The sequence below is a fragment of the Carassius carassius genome, chromosome 7 (assembly GCF_963082965.1).
Source record: "Carassius carassius chromosome 7, fCarCar2.1, whole genome shotgun sequence".
Classification (NCBI taxonomy): Eukaryota; Metazoa; Chordata; class Actinopteri; order Cypriniformes; family Cyprinidae; genus Carassius; species Carassius carassius.
In genome coordinates, this window is record NC_081761.1 from 4,643,146 (window position 1) to 4,661,413 (window position 18,268).

An 18,268-nucleotide genomic window follows, 5' to 3' on the forward strand; every position below is an offset into this window, starting at 1 on the left:
GAAGGATCATGTGACACTGAAGACTGGAGCAATGATGCTGAAAATTCAGCTTTGATCATTTTAAAATATATTCATATAGTAAACCAGTATTTTAGTTTATTAAAAAAAAAACTATTTTTGTTAATAATAAGCCTTTCAAAAAAAAAAACCTTAAAATCACCAACACTTTACTCTGTGCTGTACTGGTGAAAGTGACAGAACATAATACTGAGGACTTCTGCCAGCCTCAATTAACAGAAAGAGCCAGTCTGCCTCTGAAAAGACACAGGAAAAAGCTTGAAAAAAAACAGACACTTCCATCCTGTCCTTCAGACTGCTACTAGAAATCATCAAAAAGGCCTTTGGGTGTGATCACACTGGCATAGAAACTCTGATTCAGTCATTTTAATAAGGTACTGGAACCAAAAGTAAGCTTTAACACGTCTGAGAACTCATCAGGGCCATCTTAAAATGTAACTATTAAACTGTATTTCTCTGTATGTCAATGCTGATGTGCATATGAGACAAAAAGGCTAATGAAAGAGACCCACACAGAAACCCAGACTCTTTTCAGGCCTGCGTTGAGCTATTTATGTGACAAAATCTAGATAAATGTTGATTTTTGGAGTGGGCACACATCCTGACAGAAGGTTTAGTAACCATTATTACTTGATATAAACATCATTTTCAAAGAGATTAGTTTGTGCCTGTGTGTGTGAGGCACTTTAGAGCAACTCCTAAACCATAACTTTCAACTCTATTTCTACACCATAAGACCTTCAACATCAGCCGCTAACTACACCCTGAAGACCTCACGAAGGACGCTCACAATAAGAAAGCTCTCAGACCTTCGTGAGGTTTATGAATTCTCATAAAGGAGTGTTACATCTGTGCAGTGTCTGGAGTTTCCCTCTTCCCCACCCTCCAGAACCTGGTGGAGACGGCACTGAACTCCAGGCTCAAGGTTAATCCTCAAGAGGAATGTTCGTGCAAACTAATTTTAGGCATTCATGGTAAAACCTTTAATTACTGGCTATTCTGATGCAGGAGTGGAGCAGCCCTTCTAGTGGTTTCATCTACCAGAAAATCACGGCAGTCGGAGGGTGTTATGAATGTCTATTCAGCTGAATAAATAACAGAAGCAATCCCACAATATGAGTAATCAGCCTGAAAATATGACACTATTAATAGACTAAAGGTTTGACATTCACAGACCTGAAGTTACATTCAAATGTTTTTATAAGAACTCTTTGCCTCTCATAACAAAAAAAGTAAAAAAAAAAAGTTAATATGTAATGCAGTAATGGTTTGATTAAACTTATGGTGAAGGTAAATATTTACAATTTCATCATTTTCATCACTTACATCTGTTTTTAAACTGATACCGCTTTTAATAATTAGTTTTCCCTACAAAGGTTTTATATTTAAATATGTTTTACAGTGCTACAGTACTGTAAATATTCTTGTTAAATAATATAAATGTTTTTAGAATTTAGAATAGAATTTTGATTTGAAAAAACTTTTAACAATTAAATAAAACAAATAAAATAAAATTTCAAAATTCAGTAGAATTACACATGGATGATTTTGTAATAAAATAGTTTTACGAGTTAACAAAACTTCAAGAGAGTGTTTTAAGGTTATGTTTTTAAAATTAAAACATTAATAGCTAATTCTATTTTTAAATTTGCAAAGTTATTATCAATACAGCTGCTTTGCTTCAAACAATGTGCAATTAAAAATTTAAAGTAGAATCATGAGTTAATGTAATACTGTATATACTGTACGTGTGGGTGTGTTTGCTTTACAAAAGAATTTAAAATTTAATCAAATAAATAAGAATTAAAAACAAACATGAAACTTAACTTCCAAAAACAACAACAATGAATAGCATGTTTTACATTCTTAGTAACATCATTGTTTGCCTTCCAAAAGAAAAAAAAACTTTCAGCAGCTGACACATCTGGCGCCTCTAGCATAGTGGCCAAGATGACGTGCAGAGGATCTATGGGAGACTTCAGAGTCTGGATTTCATCAACGCAATACAGTTACGATGGAAATTCCCCGTCCTGAATGATGTGCTGCGTTTGAATACAGATGCTTCTGTCAAATATGTTCTTGGCGTAAAAATCAACATAAAGGTCAAGTGAAAAGTCCTGAATTTAACCACACGCCTCGGATAGCTTCCCACATAACTACAATCCCCAAGCAGTATAAAAACACTAAAGAAAACTGCTTTCAAATCTGGGTTTAAACTTCTAGGATGAAGGACAGCATGGCGAATCCTCTTGACCTTTGACCCCTGAGAGGTCGGTCATGTGAAATGGGGTCAAGCGAGCACATTCTTTTAGTCACGCGTCGTCTGTTTGTCACGGCTCTATGCTGCGGTTATTCCCATCTATGTCGAGTCACTACGACAGAAATTAAGATATTCGGCTGAGAGGGGTTGAATGTTTCCAAAGACGTATAAAAAGGGGGCAAAAGCGTGCACCAAGAACCAAATTCAAAGAGAAGTTTGAGATCGACAGTCTGTTAACCTGTAATTCTCTCTTATTGGTAATCAATGGCTGACAGGTTTGAGAGGCTGGGAGCTGTGTGTGTGTGTGTGTGTGTGTGTGTGTGTGTGTGTGTGTGTGTGTGTGTGTGTGTGTGTGTGTGTGAGAGAGAGAGAGTGAGAGACGAGAGCGGGAAGGTCAGGGATCGATGCCGCTGTAATCATAGCGCCGTCCCGCAGACAGTCAGATTCGCTCGGTTTCTGAGGATTGTTACGGCTCGAGCAGGAAAAAACTCATGGTCTCTGGTTGATGAAAAAAAAAACCCTTTCCTCAATTCTTTCCTTGTGTGCTGACTGAGTAAACATGAACAGCAGGTCTAATTTGTTTAAAGCACACTGCACTAATGTGCTGCTTATGTGTTACCCATGACAACCAATCACATATCTTTCAAACAAGATCTCAAAAGAAAAACGAGCTTATATGCTTTTATATGGTTAAGTGCATCTCTTCAGACCTAAATCAAGCTAATTATAATTACTATAACCCTGTCCAGAAAACTATAGAAATTTAGAATAAAGGATAAAATAAAAATGATGTAGAGTATTTTTACTTTATATTTATAGAGTATATTCTATATTATGGAGTATAACAGATCCAAGATTTTACTGTAGCAGAAGAATTATTGAGAAAAATAAATAAAATATATATACATATACATATACATATACACATACACATATATATATATACATACATATACATACATATATACATATACATACATATACATACATATATATATACATACATATATATATACATATACATATATATACATATACATATATATACATATACATATATATACATATACATATATATACATATACATATATACATATACATATACATATACATATACATATACATATATACATATACATATACATATACATATATACATATACATATATATACATATACATATACATATATATATATATATATATAAAGTTTTGGAATTGTTTAAAAACATGAATGACATGTATGGTCACATATAGCAAACACCAACAATCTCATCGACCAAAACCTAATTTATAAGATTAACAGGTTCACCAAAATAGAGTTGAAATGTACATGTACATGTTTTGTAACGTGGTATATTTACTTGTGTTTGTTACAGACTAAAATGCCAGTTCAAAGCATCTCTCGTGTCTCTTCTCTCTCATGTCTGTACAGCAGGTGTGAGGGCGGTCCTTAGAGCTCTGACTGACATCTGTCACGCTGCCAATCATCCTCTGTATCATCTCCACCTCTTTAACCTCACATTTACCCAGTGCTTTCATGTATGTCTTTGACCCACAGACTGAGCAATGACCCACTGCCCCTCTCTAGTCATCTTTATTCACCAGTCACCTCCTGTCACTCACTCTTATGCCCCGCCCCCTGGCAGAATAAAAGCCAGAGTGGCTTAGAAGTTTTGTTTTGGGGAAATCTCATTGTGCTTTTGTACAGGATGATCTGTTTAACCCTTTAGAGACCCACTGTTGGAGAACTGCAAAACAAAGCAACTAAGAAATATCTACTAAGTCAAAGCAGCAGCTACACACAGCACTGCTTACGGTTTTGCATCAAATTTATGTTTTCAAGTAATAATATTTTTTCTGAATATTGTGATGTTTTGCTAAAGAACAAACGCCGGTTAACACATTTAACTATTCACTTTGCTATAAGGAAAATAAAGGGGAAAAAATCCAATAAATCGACACACACTGACAGCACTTAAACCTTTTTTGCCTTTTTAGACCTATATAAATAGAATACTTACTATAAATTATATGTATTATTATTAATTAATATTATTCATATTTAATTAAATATTATTCATATTTATTTTTTAATATTACATGTTATATAAAACAAATGTATATTTTTTTTATTTAAAATTAATGATTGAAAATTATACAGGTACAAATAAATTGTATAAATAAACTTAAATGCATCAAAATAAAAATATGAATGGTGTTTGGTCAAACAAACTTAAAAGCAAAATTCAAGGGTCAAATTTGGCTAAATAAAAAATAAAAAACCCCGCAAAGGATAAAAATAAATACAATTTAAATTAAATTAATCTACAAAATATAAAATACCAAATAAAGAAGAAAAAAATCAAATAAAATGCTATAAAACATATACAAATTTTGACACATTTAAAAATAAATAAATAAATAAATTCAACAAGATGTTTGGTCATTTATAGCAAACTTCTTTGGACAAATCTGTCCTGAAAACATAACAACGTGTGTCCATATCTCCATATCTACTAACCAGATTAGCAGTTACACCGTTCAGAAGTCAAGTGAGGGCCGGCCAAGCATGAACTCATTCAAATGCTGCCATTATTCCTGTTTGCACCCCAGACACACACACACACACACACACACACACACACACACACACTAATGAAGTTAACCCCGATCCCGTGAAGGCCTTTAGTACCACTGATTCAATAAGACTCCTTTTTGACTTCCCTATCACCTCGGCTGCATTTCAACAACAAATCCCAAGTGCTGAAATACACACACACATACACACACACAGGCGCTACGGCACGGCCACTAAACTACATTGGGCACGGTTCCTTTGTCCCAGGCATCATTTAATTGACAAATGAGCGAGTCGAGCATTGTGTGTGCAGCTGACAGTGGACTTTTTGTAATGTAATGACATGGCAGTGTTTGAGGTGTACACAGGGACATCTGCCTCCAGTCTGGCTTCAGAGAGGAGCATTATGGGAAGGTTAGCCAGGGCAAGGCTGAGTGAGCAGTCACAATGATAGATTCAGAAATGTAACATTTGCATTCATTTGAATTGATACAGCTGTGACAGTCAACCATCAAGCGAGCGTTAGCCACTTTAATAGTCACAAATCTGCTGTTATGTAGTTGCTAGAGCATTATGGATGGTCGCTAAGGAGCCTTAAAGGGACAGTGATCCAAAACCTGAAAATTCTGTCTTTAATTTTACTCGCCCTTATATAGTTTCAAAACGTTATACAAAACAGTGAGTTAGCACTAAACCACACATACACACACACAACATTGGCTCAATTATGCGCTGCTACTAATGCAACCACACATGTACACAAGTTCACACATAACTATGATTACGATCCACGTTTACTATCTACAACTGTGTACCACACACTCTAACACCGATGTGCACATACAGATGTTTTCTTCATTCAGTCGGTCTGTGGTTGCTGGAAATTAAAGACACTTGTGCATGTTGGAAACAAAGTATTGTTTAACCCTTTCTACCCTTTTTATATCTCCTTGGCCAAAAAAAAACAAAAAAAAAAAACAAGATAAAATAAATGCTAAATTCAATGAATATGAATTCAATATATACAACAGTAATACAATAATTACATTAATAATTACATTAAAATATATATTTTCAGTGTTATTTATAATAATTAATTATTAATATATATATATATATATATATATATTTTTTTTTTTTTTTTTTTTTATTATAATAATTTTGAATTTATACCAACAACAATTTCACTCTGGTCAAAATCTAATTCATAACATATACAAGACTTAACTATTTGAATAAAATAATCTAAAATAAATTAAAAATACAGAATAAAATAAAAATGAAATAAAAACTTAATTACTGAATAAAAATACAATACAGCAATAACACAATACAAATCAAAATTGTTTCTATAATAATTTACCTTGGCCATTTTGAAAAAAAAAGATTAAATAAATAAATGCATAAATAAATAAATACATAAATTCTATTGCAGATCATACTAAACACATCATTCATGTGTTTCTTTTTGATTGGTGTGGACATGTGAACTGCAGCACTTGATATACGTACTAGATTTGAGGGCAGAGGGGGTGACCTCGATCTCACTGCCCAGGTAGGGCTGCAGGACACTGAGCTCAGGTTCAGAGGGGTCAGGGCTGGAGCGACCGGACGCCACACTGCCCCCGGGACTCACCATCGCCCTCTGCTGGAGCTCCATCTTCTCATACACAGCCTTCAGCTGAGGACAGACAAACAGCAGTCAGATTAGAGAACGGGAAAAACATCACTAACAAACAAAACTAAACACAGCTACAATGTCAAAAAATCAAAAATAATGTTTATACACATCAAATTTATTTTACAAGGACATAACAAGAGACACACAATGCTGAAAATAAACATTAATGCAGGTACTAGCATAAGCACACTGATCAAAGGGTTTGTTATTTATTACGTACAAAATCCACAACATAAATCATTGTTCAGGAGGAATAACGGCATGAAAAAGTTAACCATGAATATGACATCATTCATAAAGATCATAAAGTTCAAAAGTGTATGCAAAAGAAAGGTACAAGGATTTGTTAGTTGGAAGGCAGAATGGATAATCAGTGCCACTGTACTATAATACAATATTTCATAATTCAAAATACATAATTCATTCTTGCTCAGAGCAAAGCCCTGAATAACACAGGCCAATATTAATAATAGATGCTTCAAAAATTACTATGAATGTAAGACTGGAAGAATAGTTGCCGTTTCATTTGGATGTACAGTATGAGAAAGTTTGAAAGAGTTCGAGTGGCCCCCAAAATATATATTCACAAAATATCAAAAAAAAAAAAAAAAAACACTATTTTACATGGCAGGAGATATCAAAGTCAAACATCCAATTGGAAACAGCCATATGCTACATTGTTGTCACATGACCTCACTGTTACTGTACATATTTAACTCAAATGAGAGAAGTTATTTAAAACTTAATTTTATTATATATATATATATATATATATATATATATATATATATATATATATATATATATTTGCCAACATGTGAACAGTGTATCCCACAATGCAATGCACTCAACTTGACCTTTCCAGTGTGACGAATGAGCCAGCAGTAGCACCATCTGTATTTTTTTTATATACATCCATATTGATTCATTGTGATTAGACTGCCAACATCAAGACAAAATGTATATAGTTTTTTTTATTGATTTAAATTTGAAAGATTTAAAAAATTTGTATTGTTTTTTTTATTTTCATATTTATTACAATTTGTATTTGTAATCTTTATATTTTCAACTTTCATTTTTCATTTCATATATAACGAATAAAATACTGCAATTTTTTATTTTTTTCCCTTTTTTGTATATATTTTTTTTGCAATTTTATAGAATGTTTATATATCATATTTTATATAATTTATATGTAAACATTCTATAAAATTACAAAAATAAAAATTCAAAACAACGAAATAAATTTTTTTAGAAAAAAATTGCAGTATTTTATTCTTTATATGAAATTAAAAATGAGTTGAAAAGATTACAAATAAAAATTGTAATGAATACGAAACAATTAAAAAAAAAACAATACAAATTTTTAAAATCTTTCAAATTTAAATCAATATTAAAAAATAAAAAAAGATATACATTTTGTCTTGATGTTGGCAGTCTAATCACAATGAATCAAGATGATGTTAAAAAAAAAAAAATACAGCTGGTGCTACTGCTGGCTCATTCGTCACACTGGGAAGGTCAAGTTGAGTGCATTGCATTGTGGGATACACTGTTCACATGTTGGCAAATACAGGTAATCCTGTTTTCATGCAAACAAAGACTTATCTAACAGCGCAAGCAGTATGCATACCACAAATATACTCCAAGGAGTATGTTAGCATGCTATACTGAAAAACAGTATAACAGTATCTTGTGGAGAGATGCTATTACTCCACCAGGTGCCTCAAATGGGGCCAAACGTATTAAGTATTTACTAACGAGTTAATATACACAGCCATCAGACAATAATTAGACACATTACACCGCAACCGTACGTTAATTGTCAATAGAACAGACTCTAATGTAACGGCTGAGAGCCTGTGTGTGAAACGCATCGGTCGAGTAGCTTACAGCACTTTTCCCAAACCAGTTACGATCATATGAACACGACAGGCAGTATGATAAACAAATATAAATGAAATTAAAAAATGAAACCCAAGTTGACAGGCGTCTGTGTTTGTGGGCACATGCGTTAAGCATCAATGGTCAAATTAGATGTGACAAGGGTATCAGAAGCTGTCAAACATAATGTCACGGTAGCGTTATGAGCCGAGGGGACGTCGACGGTAATGAGAGAGAATTCGTTTGAGCGTGCTGTGGTCTCTGACCGTCTCCGATTGGCACATTGACAAGCGGCCATAAAGCAGGGCCGGCTGATGAATTAATTCACCAGCCAGTAATGAATTAGCACTTCCCTTCTTCACGCGGCTCGCCTTTTCAGTCACGTCAAAGGCCTGGCAGAGGAAACAATGGCTTAATGAAAGACACAAAACGCCAGGGAACATCAGCCGCGAGGGCAGGTAAAGCGCATGGGAGAGTGAAACTGAAACTCGATATGAAGTCATATGCATCCGTGACTGTTTTTCAGGAAAACAATAACCGGTGACACGCAACAGGAATACGCATCATCAATCACGGGGAAATATTGCGCCGCGCACCCCAGCCCGGTCTGTGTGACTCGATGGGCTGACATTTCTCGCACTGAAAAATAAACCGAAACCGTCCAGATCAGAGAGAGGGAGAAAGTAATCTCGGGGAATCACTTCTCCACGGGTTTGATAGATGGCCGTCTTTCTGCGCGTCTCTCTCTGGTTCTTGCTCTAAGTGTTTATACCAGATCAAACTCTATTTCTGGGCCTGAAGCGTGCGGGCTGGGATATTCATCACTGTTGTTGTGTATATACATGCTGCACATTACTCCTGAAGGATTGTAGAGGTGTGTGACTCACAGAAAAGAGCATATGTCAATTTCAGCCAATCACGGAGCTGCAAACAAAACCAAAAAAAACAATGAAAACTCCTTCCCTCATAATAGCAGCCAGACCGGATGTGTCTCGCGAGGGTCGTAACACGGACACACTCTCGGCCGAGAAGCATTGGTCAGCAACACGACCTCTGAGAGGATTTTTGAATGTATTAAGGGAATATAGACTATTAGGGCTCAGCCAAGTTGGTGGCATTTCTCTATTTGAGTTACAGCTGAGGAAAGAGTTATTGGAGGAGTCCAAAACTGTAAAAATGCTGTTTGATTTTTCAATTTATGATTGTTTCTACCGACAAATTAGCATATAGAAATGCACATTCTCTATATTGTTTAAGCGCTCCAACACAAGCATTGGGTTTTAAAGATTGTAGTATACGATCATTAAATATTTCCTTTGTTCCCTCTAAAGCTTACTTAAATTTATTCTAGATCACTAGATATGATGTAATGGTGCCTTGGAGGCTGGTTTAAAACCGGTTTCCTTACAAAAAATACAAAACATTGTCTGTTTGGTCTCAAAATGACATACTGTAATATATCTAGGAAACAGTCAATTTTGTGGCATATAGTCAAAACTGAGATAAATAGTCACTCTTTAGCATATAAAGTCAAAACTGTGAGACTGTCACATTGTTGCATATAAATTTAAATTTGAGATATAAAGTCACTATTGATCAATACACTATTGTGAGATCTAAATTCAAAATTAAGATATAAAGTCAGTATTAATAGTCATAATTGTAGACCCAATTGTAAGACGCTCACATTGTGGTATATAAATGTCAAAATCGCTGTAAATAAAATTTAAACAAAGTCACAAATAGATATAAAAAGGCACACTGAGCCATTTATAGTATAAAAAAAAAGGAAAAAAAAGAGAGATATGTAAGAAGAACAACAGGCCACACAGAGAAGAACCAATTGCCAATCCAATTATTGCAAGTTCTTAACTTCTCTGCTGGCACAAACTTTCTTCTCATTCATAACAAAATCCTGTGAAGTGAATTGATTTGCATTCAAGTTAGCAGGCATCTCGCCCTCTCTTCTCTCAGCTCAAACGCAGATATTGGCCTGAGGAAACATGATGTCAAACAATGCTGACTAATGTCACTTCCTCTTGTAATTCATTACCTGCTCCACCTGCATGCTAATGAGAGATGGAGCCTGTTGCCATGCCAACCCCACCTGCCAATCAACCCCTAGGTCACGACAGGATTTTGCCGTTTCTAGAGAACGAGCCGTTCGTTTGTCATAATGTTCATGTTTGAATGTTATCGTGAATCACAGGATCATCTATAAAAAGCTAATGTAAGACGTTTTTTTTTTTTTTTAAATGTAGGTAGGTCACTAGGTTTTAGAAAAGAAAGTTCATCATCATTTCAAGTTTTTCTTCCAGAATTGTTCCTTCCTTTATTAGGGCCTTATGAAATCTCATTCATGTTATCCCAGATTCAGTTTTTCAGGGGTTTTTTGCATTGCATTGCATTTGTTTCTGCATTCAGTTTTAACCCTTTGAAGTCGATTAACGCGGATACGCGTTTTGAGTCATTTTCTCTGGTTTAATGGTTCATGTTTTAAATAAAAGAAAAATAAACTGTAATAAATTCAATTCATAATTATTATTTTCTTTACAATAATAGTGTACTCTGAATGCATTTATTTTTTCTGAAATGTTCCGTTTTATTTTCTCTGGATTCTGCGATTTATAATTTAATACAAAATCAAATATATTAATTTTGTAATCAAATTAATGCATAAAACTTTAACCAGTTTTGTCTGATTTTCACCAAAAATTGGCTCAGATCATGTTTATGGGTTTAAGATTTCCAATAGACCAAATCATTCTCGTAAAGTGTGTTAATGAATTTGATTAAATTCATGCAAAAATGGACAATGAGCGAAGCACCACTTATTGGTAAAAAGATATTGAAAATTGACAGTTTTTGTTGAAAATTTTTGTTTATAATTTCTGAACAGTCTGACCAAAAATCGTAATATTGATCTTGTTCGATTTGGAGCGCCATACCGAATCAAATGATATGGACAGACCTATGTCAGCCATGTTAAGCATGGACCATTTAGAATTTTGTAGTAAAATGCTGTATTTTGCTGAACGAATCATATGAATCTTATAGAACTGCTTGCAGGAAAGTTATGAAATCTGGCACACAGATAGAGGAGAGTCATCATTTACCACAGCAAATTTGAAGTCTCTAACTCAAACTCTCTAGCACCACTAACAGGCCAAATTTGCATTAAGGTTTCTGCCGTTAACTTGAACCATAAGATCTAAGCAAAATATATTTGTACATTTATGGGTCAAGACTTTGCAATTTTGCCTTTTACGAAAAAAGCCAACTTTTTAAAAAAATGTGTCACAGGCGGTCTATATAATTTTCACACAAATTGGCTCACCTTCAGAGCACTCTAGAGCACTTTTTGATATACCAAACCATTTTCGTTAAGCATATAAAAAGATTTGACGAAGTTTATACAAAAATGGACATGAGGCTATATCTCTATATATAAAACTTTAATGCATTCAAACTTGGCTTGTGTTATAACCGAGCGCCAACCTCCCGCTCTCTCTCGTGAGGCCAATAAGGAACTGACTAAAACTGCAATTCATCGACTGGCCGCTTGAGGCTGGCTGCAAAAGGGAGTCAGTCCCATAGACTCCCCATGTTAAAATGCCCAACTTTACAGCAGGAAAAAACATGTTTACAGCCTGGTGCAAAAAATTATTTTGGTCTAAATAGCTAATTTTGCCCGTTTAAATTATATTAAGACTTAAAGTTCTGCATAATTAAGGGCGTAGCCACTTGAGTGACAGGTGGATTGCCGCTGCTGACACTGCCGTCGTGCTAGGTGGGTGTGGCTTCAGCAACTAGCTCCCGCCTTTTTGCCCATTTTTGATTGTCCAGGAGGTCGCGCGGTGACGCACTGCCAAGATGGCGACGGCCCGCTCTACACACTTTAGGCTTCAAAAACACACTTCAGGGGTCTACGGGTGACGTCACGGACGTAGTGTCCATGTTTTTATACAGTCTATGGTTATAACAAGCATGACCCGAAGTAGGGCTGAAGCGATTCCTTGAGTAAATCGAGTAACTCGATTACAAAAAAATGTAAAAAAAAATGTTTGTAATCGAGTCACTTAAGCCTCTTAATTTATTTAAAATCTCACATCAGGTTCTTTCGCAATGATTTTTTTTAATGTGACAATGCATTTACGTCACCCAGAAAGCAGAAGGAGACACAAGCACTGCGTCCGAAATCTCATACTGCAAGGAGTAAGCAGTGTTTTGATTTGAGGGCGCGGGCAAACGTAAAGAGAGCGTCGTGGCGTGTGTCCATTGCAAGATAGAGCTGGCATACCACAACTAGGGCCCTATGATTTCCGCGATGCAGAAAACGCAGAGGGAATCACGGAATCCAGTCATAAAAACGGAATTTACAGTTTAACGCAGAATGGCACGGAATTTGCCCAATTTTGAATGAATTAATCAAAAATAGGTCATTGCACTTATATCAAATCACGATATGGCCTAATATCTGTAAATATTAAGCTGGAACAGTCTATTTAAATATGAATCCTGCATGTTCTGCGTGTCTGTGTTAATGAATGGAGCAGAAGCGCAAGTTCCCTTATCACACACACTGAAGCGCGTGTGACGCTCGCGGTGATTTCAGCATCTGCTGTCACACTAAATAAGGACGTGAACACATGAACAACATCTCCAGAACTGCACTGGCAGTCACTTCATGAGCATTTGAACGTTTAATTTGAGTAAAACTAGCGTCACATCACATAAACAGAACTGTAAAGGTATGTCAACCCGTCAAAATAAAAGTCCGATTTAAAGACAAGTATTTGCCAGAGATGTATTACTATTGTTCAGCAGAATGTACATAGCCTACTACTAAAATTTTTAAGGTTTAATCTCACAACATTTCTTCCATGGTTTATTTTTTATAGTAAATCCCCTTTGTTTACCAAAAAGTTTGCTTAATTTTCAATAATTAAAAGATAAATTAAATTAATGTTTTATGTGTTTAATGTTCATCTCAGAAAATGCTTTATTTAAAACCCCAACTGAATGGCACTTAAATGCACTTAATTAATCTGTCAACTTTATTGTCATAGTTCACAGTACAAGTACAGACAGAGAAACAATGGGTAATAATTAAATGTTCATTTTTGATGCATGCATTGCATTCTATGCATTTAAAAAATAAAAATTCTAAAAAAGGAAACTTAGTTGTTCATTTTAAGAGACCCAGGAGTCTTATTTTCTCTTGCATAATTAATATTGCACTTTAATTAAGCAAAAACACATTTTATCTGATTACTCGATTAATTATGGAATTTTTGGTAGAATACACGATTACTAAAATATTCGATAGCTACAGCCCTAACCCGAAGCCACATGAGTAGTTTTCGATGCAGCACCTACTGTTCAAAAGATTTACGAAATGCAGGAAGGTAGCTCTCCAGAATCAGGTTGGAGAGCTCCTTAGCTCTTTATTTTACTTCTCTTGTGCTTGGCCCCTTAATTGCTGCAGCTAGATTTATTTTTGTTATTACTTTGAGAAGTACATTCTAGTTTACAATGATAATGTATTTCTATCATTTAATATTTATAGACAACAATCCATACAGTATGATTCATTGTACAGCCCTACTTTTTATTTATTAATCAAAATTTTACATTGACATTCTACATTTGACATCATTTTATGATTTTATCATTTTATATGAATTTTCCATTCCTGTTCGCGGTATAGTCTTACATCTTCTCAATCGCTCCCCTCTCTCACTCCAGATGACAAATAAGCGTGACAAAAAGTCTCTCTAAATCTCCCGCCGTGATCGTCCAGAGAGGGGCATCGACATCAATCACACCCATGTGACCTGCGCTGAGGCCTTTACAAACACACAGTGATTCAGCACACACAAACACAGGTAAAATCCACGGAATGTGATTGTGGTTGATACCGTGCAAACAAGGCTGGAATTACAGGGATTAAGGAGCAGACCAGACTAATCTGAGATCGGCCGCCATGTGTGTGCTGAACATCAGCTCCAGATGTGTGAGATTACTTCTCAAAAAGATGCACCTGGGAAGCAGCTTTCACCCCCAGAGGGTAGTGGGAAACCGTTAAAACACAAACACACACTTTAAGAGTTTACAGCCTAAAACATGGAGTCCCACAAAAAATAACTAAATACAAATGCCGTAAAAGAAAAAACTAAAATATTGCAAAACATGGTATATATATATATATATATATATATATATATATATATATATATATATATATTCATAAAAATAACAAATGCATTAACAAGTAAATAAAAAATATAAAATAAGTAAAAGCATAAATAAATAAATGCACAAATAAATCAAAATACTCTAAAACATAACCAAAGACATCTAACTGGATAAGTCAAGTTTAAAACTGATATACAAAGAAGTGTGATCACATAACTAATGAATTCTGTATTAATGTGCCAATCATTATTTTATAGAATGATTGTTATGTTGCTTGGCAACGGTATACAGCAGATGTGCAAATAAACCATATCATATCAGTTGGAAAAAAAAATAATTTAATGTCTTATCTTATTACTGTTGTTGCCATTTTCTATAAGCAATAAGACTTATCAGTTTAATGCAAAGCAGTGTGATAAAAGATGACAATGTTCAACAAATAAGTAATGTATTTTTATTTTCTCATATTTATGGCACCGCAGCCTTACAATGTATTCTTTGTACATTTCATTCTCACTCATTTATTTTTCTTCCATTTTTGAGTTATACTCTCTCTCTCTCACACACACACTTCTATTCTCAGTTGAATTCCTCTTTAACAAAGTGTTGGAGACACAGAGACAGGCTGTGAACACTCAGGAAATGAAGCACCTCGTTCACAGCCTTTGAAGAGAACATGACGCCTGACCTCTGCTAATCAAACACACGTAGAGCCTCGCGTCGGTCTCTCTCTGTGTGTGTGTGTGTGTGTGTGTGTGTGTGTGTGTGTGACACTTCATTTTACCACATGCACTGGGGCCTAATCCTGAAAACCTGCAGTAATAGTGGTAAGTGTCAGATAACGAGAGAACAGGACTTGAGTGGCCACCAGAGACAAAGTACCATGCACAATGATGGGATCAGATGGCAAAACTATAGATTGATCATTTTCATTTCACTAAACACAGTACATACATAAAATGTGTATGTGTGTAATAGCAAGTTAAACTTACCAACTACCATACTTACTATAAATAAGCAGCAGAATAGGAGTTTACTGATGCAAAAGTCATAGTTAATAGTTTGTTAATAGGGAGAATTTGTCCCTAAACTAAATTGTAATTTAATTAAATTTTTTTTTTTTTTTTTTTTTTTTTTTTTTACACATTTATAAATTGCTTTATATTTTTAAAAATACCATGTTAAAGATACTGTGATATTAATGCAACATTTATACTTTTTTTTATTATTGTATTTTGTGTATCTGGAGTTATCTGGAAAAAACTAAATCATTTTTCTATATGGTACTACAATAATAGCACAGTAATATCCAGTATCCACTCTTTTATTATGGAAATATTTGTAGTTTCACTTTGGTGTATATAACTAGTGAATGTTACTACACTAAAAACAATGGCATCATCCTTATGGGAATTTTATTCTTGGATTTCAACATTAAACAACAAACTTCCCAATGGGACAATTAGGAAATAAACTGTTGATAATTTGTTGTTATACACTTTAAAAGTAGTATAAAAGAATGTTAATTATACCATAATGATTTTGAATGAAACGGATAAAATGATCTAAATTAAAAAAAATTTATATATATATAATATTTTTCATCCAAATGTGTTGTTAAACAATTGAAATACAATTTCAGAGATAACTTTAAGTAATTATTTTACATATAAAAGGCTTCCAACTGACCAAAAAAAAAAACTTTGGGAAGCTGTGCTGTAAAGGAAATAAACCGTAAACGAGAAGGCCAGATTCCAAAGAAGAATGAAGCAAAGAACGAAGCAGAAAAAGTGAGAATGTGAGAGCGAGAGCGGGTCAGAGAGGAAGCGGTTCGAGTGCTCTGCTCCACAGGTATCTGCCGCCCCCCTCTTCTCCTTAATCACTCCTTCCATTTGAGCGTCAGCCCCTCTGGAGCATCTGAGGGGGGTAAATGTGCCAGCGAAGGGGTCTTACGAGAGGGTGAAAGAGAGCAGCTGGCATTAGCTTAGATCTAGAGAGAGCTAATTATTAGACCGTTGGAAGAGGAAAAAACATGACGGATGTGTTCACATGAGCATCTTGATGAATAAGTGGGCTTTTTTAACGTGAGCTACTTTGTGGGAAACACAATGTGCCAAAATCCCCCCGGGGTTGTGGTGTGTGTGTGTGTAAGATTAATGACAAATTTACCCTTTCTCTTTATGAATGCTTATAAATAATAATAAGACCTGTCACGTCGCAGGGTGCGCTGTGCAAGCGCAGCTGCCTTTTACTGGAACCTGCAGTAAATCAAAGCATCTGTGTGTGTGTGTGTGTGTGTGTGTGTGTGTGTGTGTGTGTGTGTGTGTGTGTGTGTGTGTGTGCATGTTCTCCATTTGGATCTGTGCTTCAGGGGGTTTATGAGGAATCGCCGCTGTAGCACACGTTTGGAAACATGTTGAATATGTACAAACTTCATGAGAGGTAAAATAATGTATTCATTATTTAATCGCTCTAAAAATGTACACAAGTACAAAAGCTGTTACTCTGGTGGTACTTTGTTCCTTATTTACCCATAAAGGGTGCATAGAAGTACCTTCAATGTACATATTAGAACCTAAAATGTACATATTAGGACCTAAATTAGAACCTAAGAAAAATATAGAAGGACCTTATGGTACATATTTGTAACTTTTGAAAAGGTACTGCCCAGTGACAGCTTTTGCAGCTTTTTTTCTGAGAGTGATGGTGATTTTCCTTACAACTTAAATGTGAGTCAGCACATCAAGGTATAGTATAATTTACAAATATCAAGAATGTAATATTGACTTGAATAATGACAGAATTTATATTTTATATATATATATATATATATATATATATATATATATATATATATATATATATATATATATATATATATATATATATATACATATACACACACACACTTTTTTTTGTTGATCAAAACACTTAAAAATATACACCACCCCCAGTAATAAAAAAAAAAAAATTATATGTATAAAAAAAAAAAAAAACAGAAAAAAAGATTAAAATACGAATAATTAATAAAGTAAACTAATAAATGCAGGAATGTATGAACAAAAATAAAATAAATTAAAATATAAAACCAAATAAATAAATGCATAAAAGCATGAATTAACATTCATACACATAAATCTAATAAATAAATAATGTATAAATCTATAATCTATACATCTATGTATAAATGCATCAATCAGTTGACATTTAGACCAATGGAGCAATTTCTATAATTATTTATATAACGATGACTATGACTTGTATATGACTTGTATATGACTTGTATATGACTTGTATATGACTTGTATATGACTTGTATATGACTTGTATATGACTTGTATATGACTTGTATATGACTTGTATATGACTTGTGTGTATATATATATATATATATATATATATATATATATATATATATATATATATATATATTTTTTTTTTTTTTTTTTTTTTTTTTTTTTTTTTTTTTTTTTAAATACATGAATAGATCCACACACATACACAAAAAAAACGAGCACCCCATCATTGACCCAGGTGCAGAGAAGGAGACCAAATCAAACAACAGAATGACATTCACTGCAGAAGGTTTGAGAAGAAAAAAAAACACCTTTCAGTTCAGAGGCGGCAGAACATGTGGTTTCTAGGG

At 34.3% G+C, this 18,268-nt stretch overlaps 1 protein-coding gene across 2 annotated transcripts in view; it reads right to left on the minus strand.

Annotated features, from left to right (window-relative positions):
- pard3ba (par-3 family cell polarity regulator beta a) overlaps window positions 1–18,268 on the minus strand; it is a 164,400-nt gene that overhangs the window by 116,548 nt on the left and 29,584 nt on the right. For both annotated transcript variants that reach the window (XM_059553544.1, XM_059553545.1), the window contains exon 3: window positions 6,372–6,540. In XM_059553544.1, coding sequence (XP_059409527.1) covers window positions 6,372–6,540 — 169 coding nt within the window. The remainder of the gene's footprint in view (window positions 1–6,371; window positions 6,541–18,268) is intronic.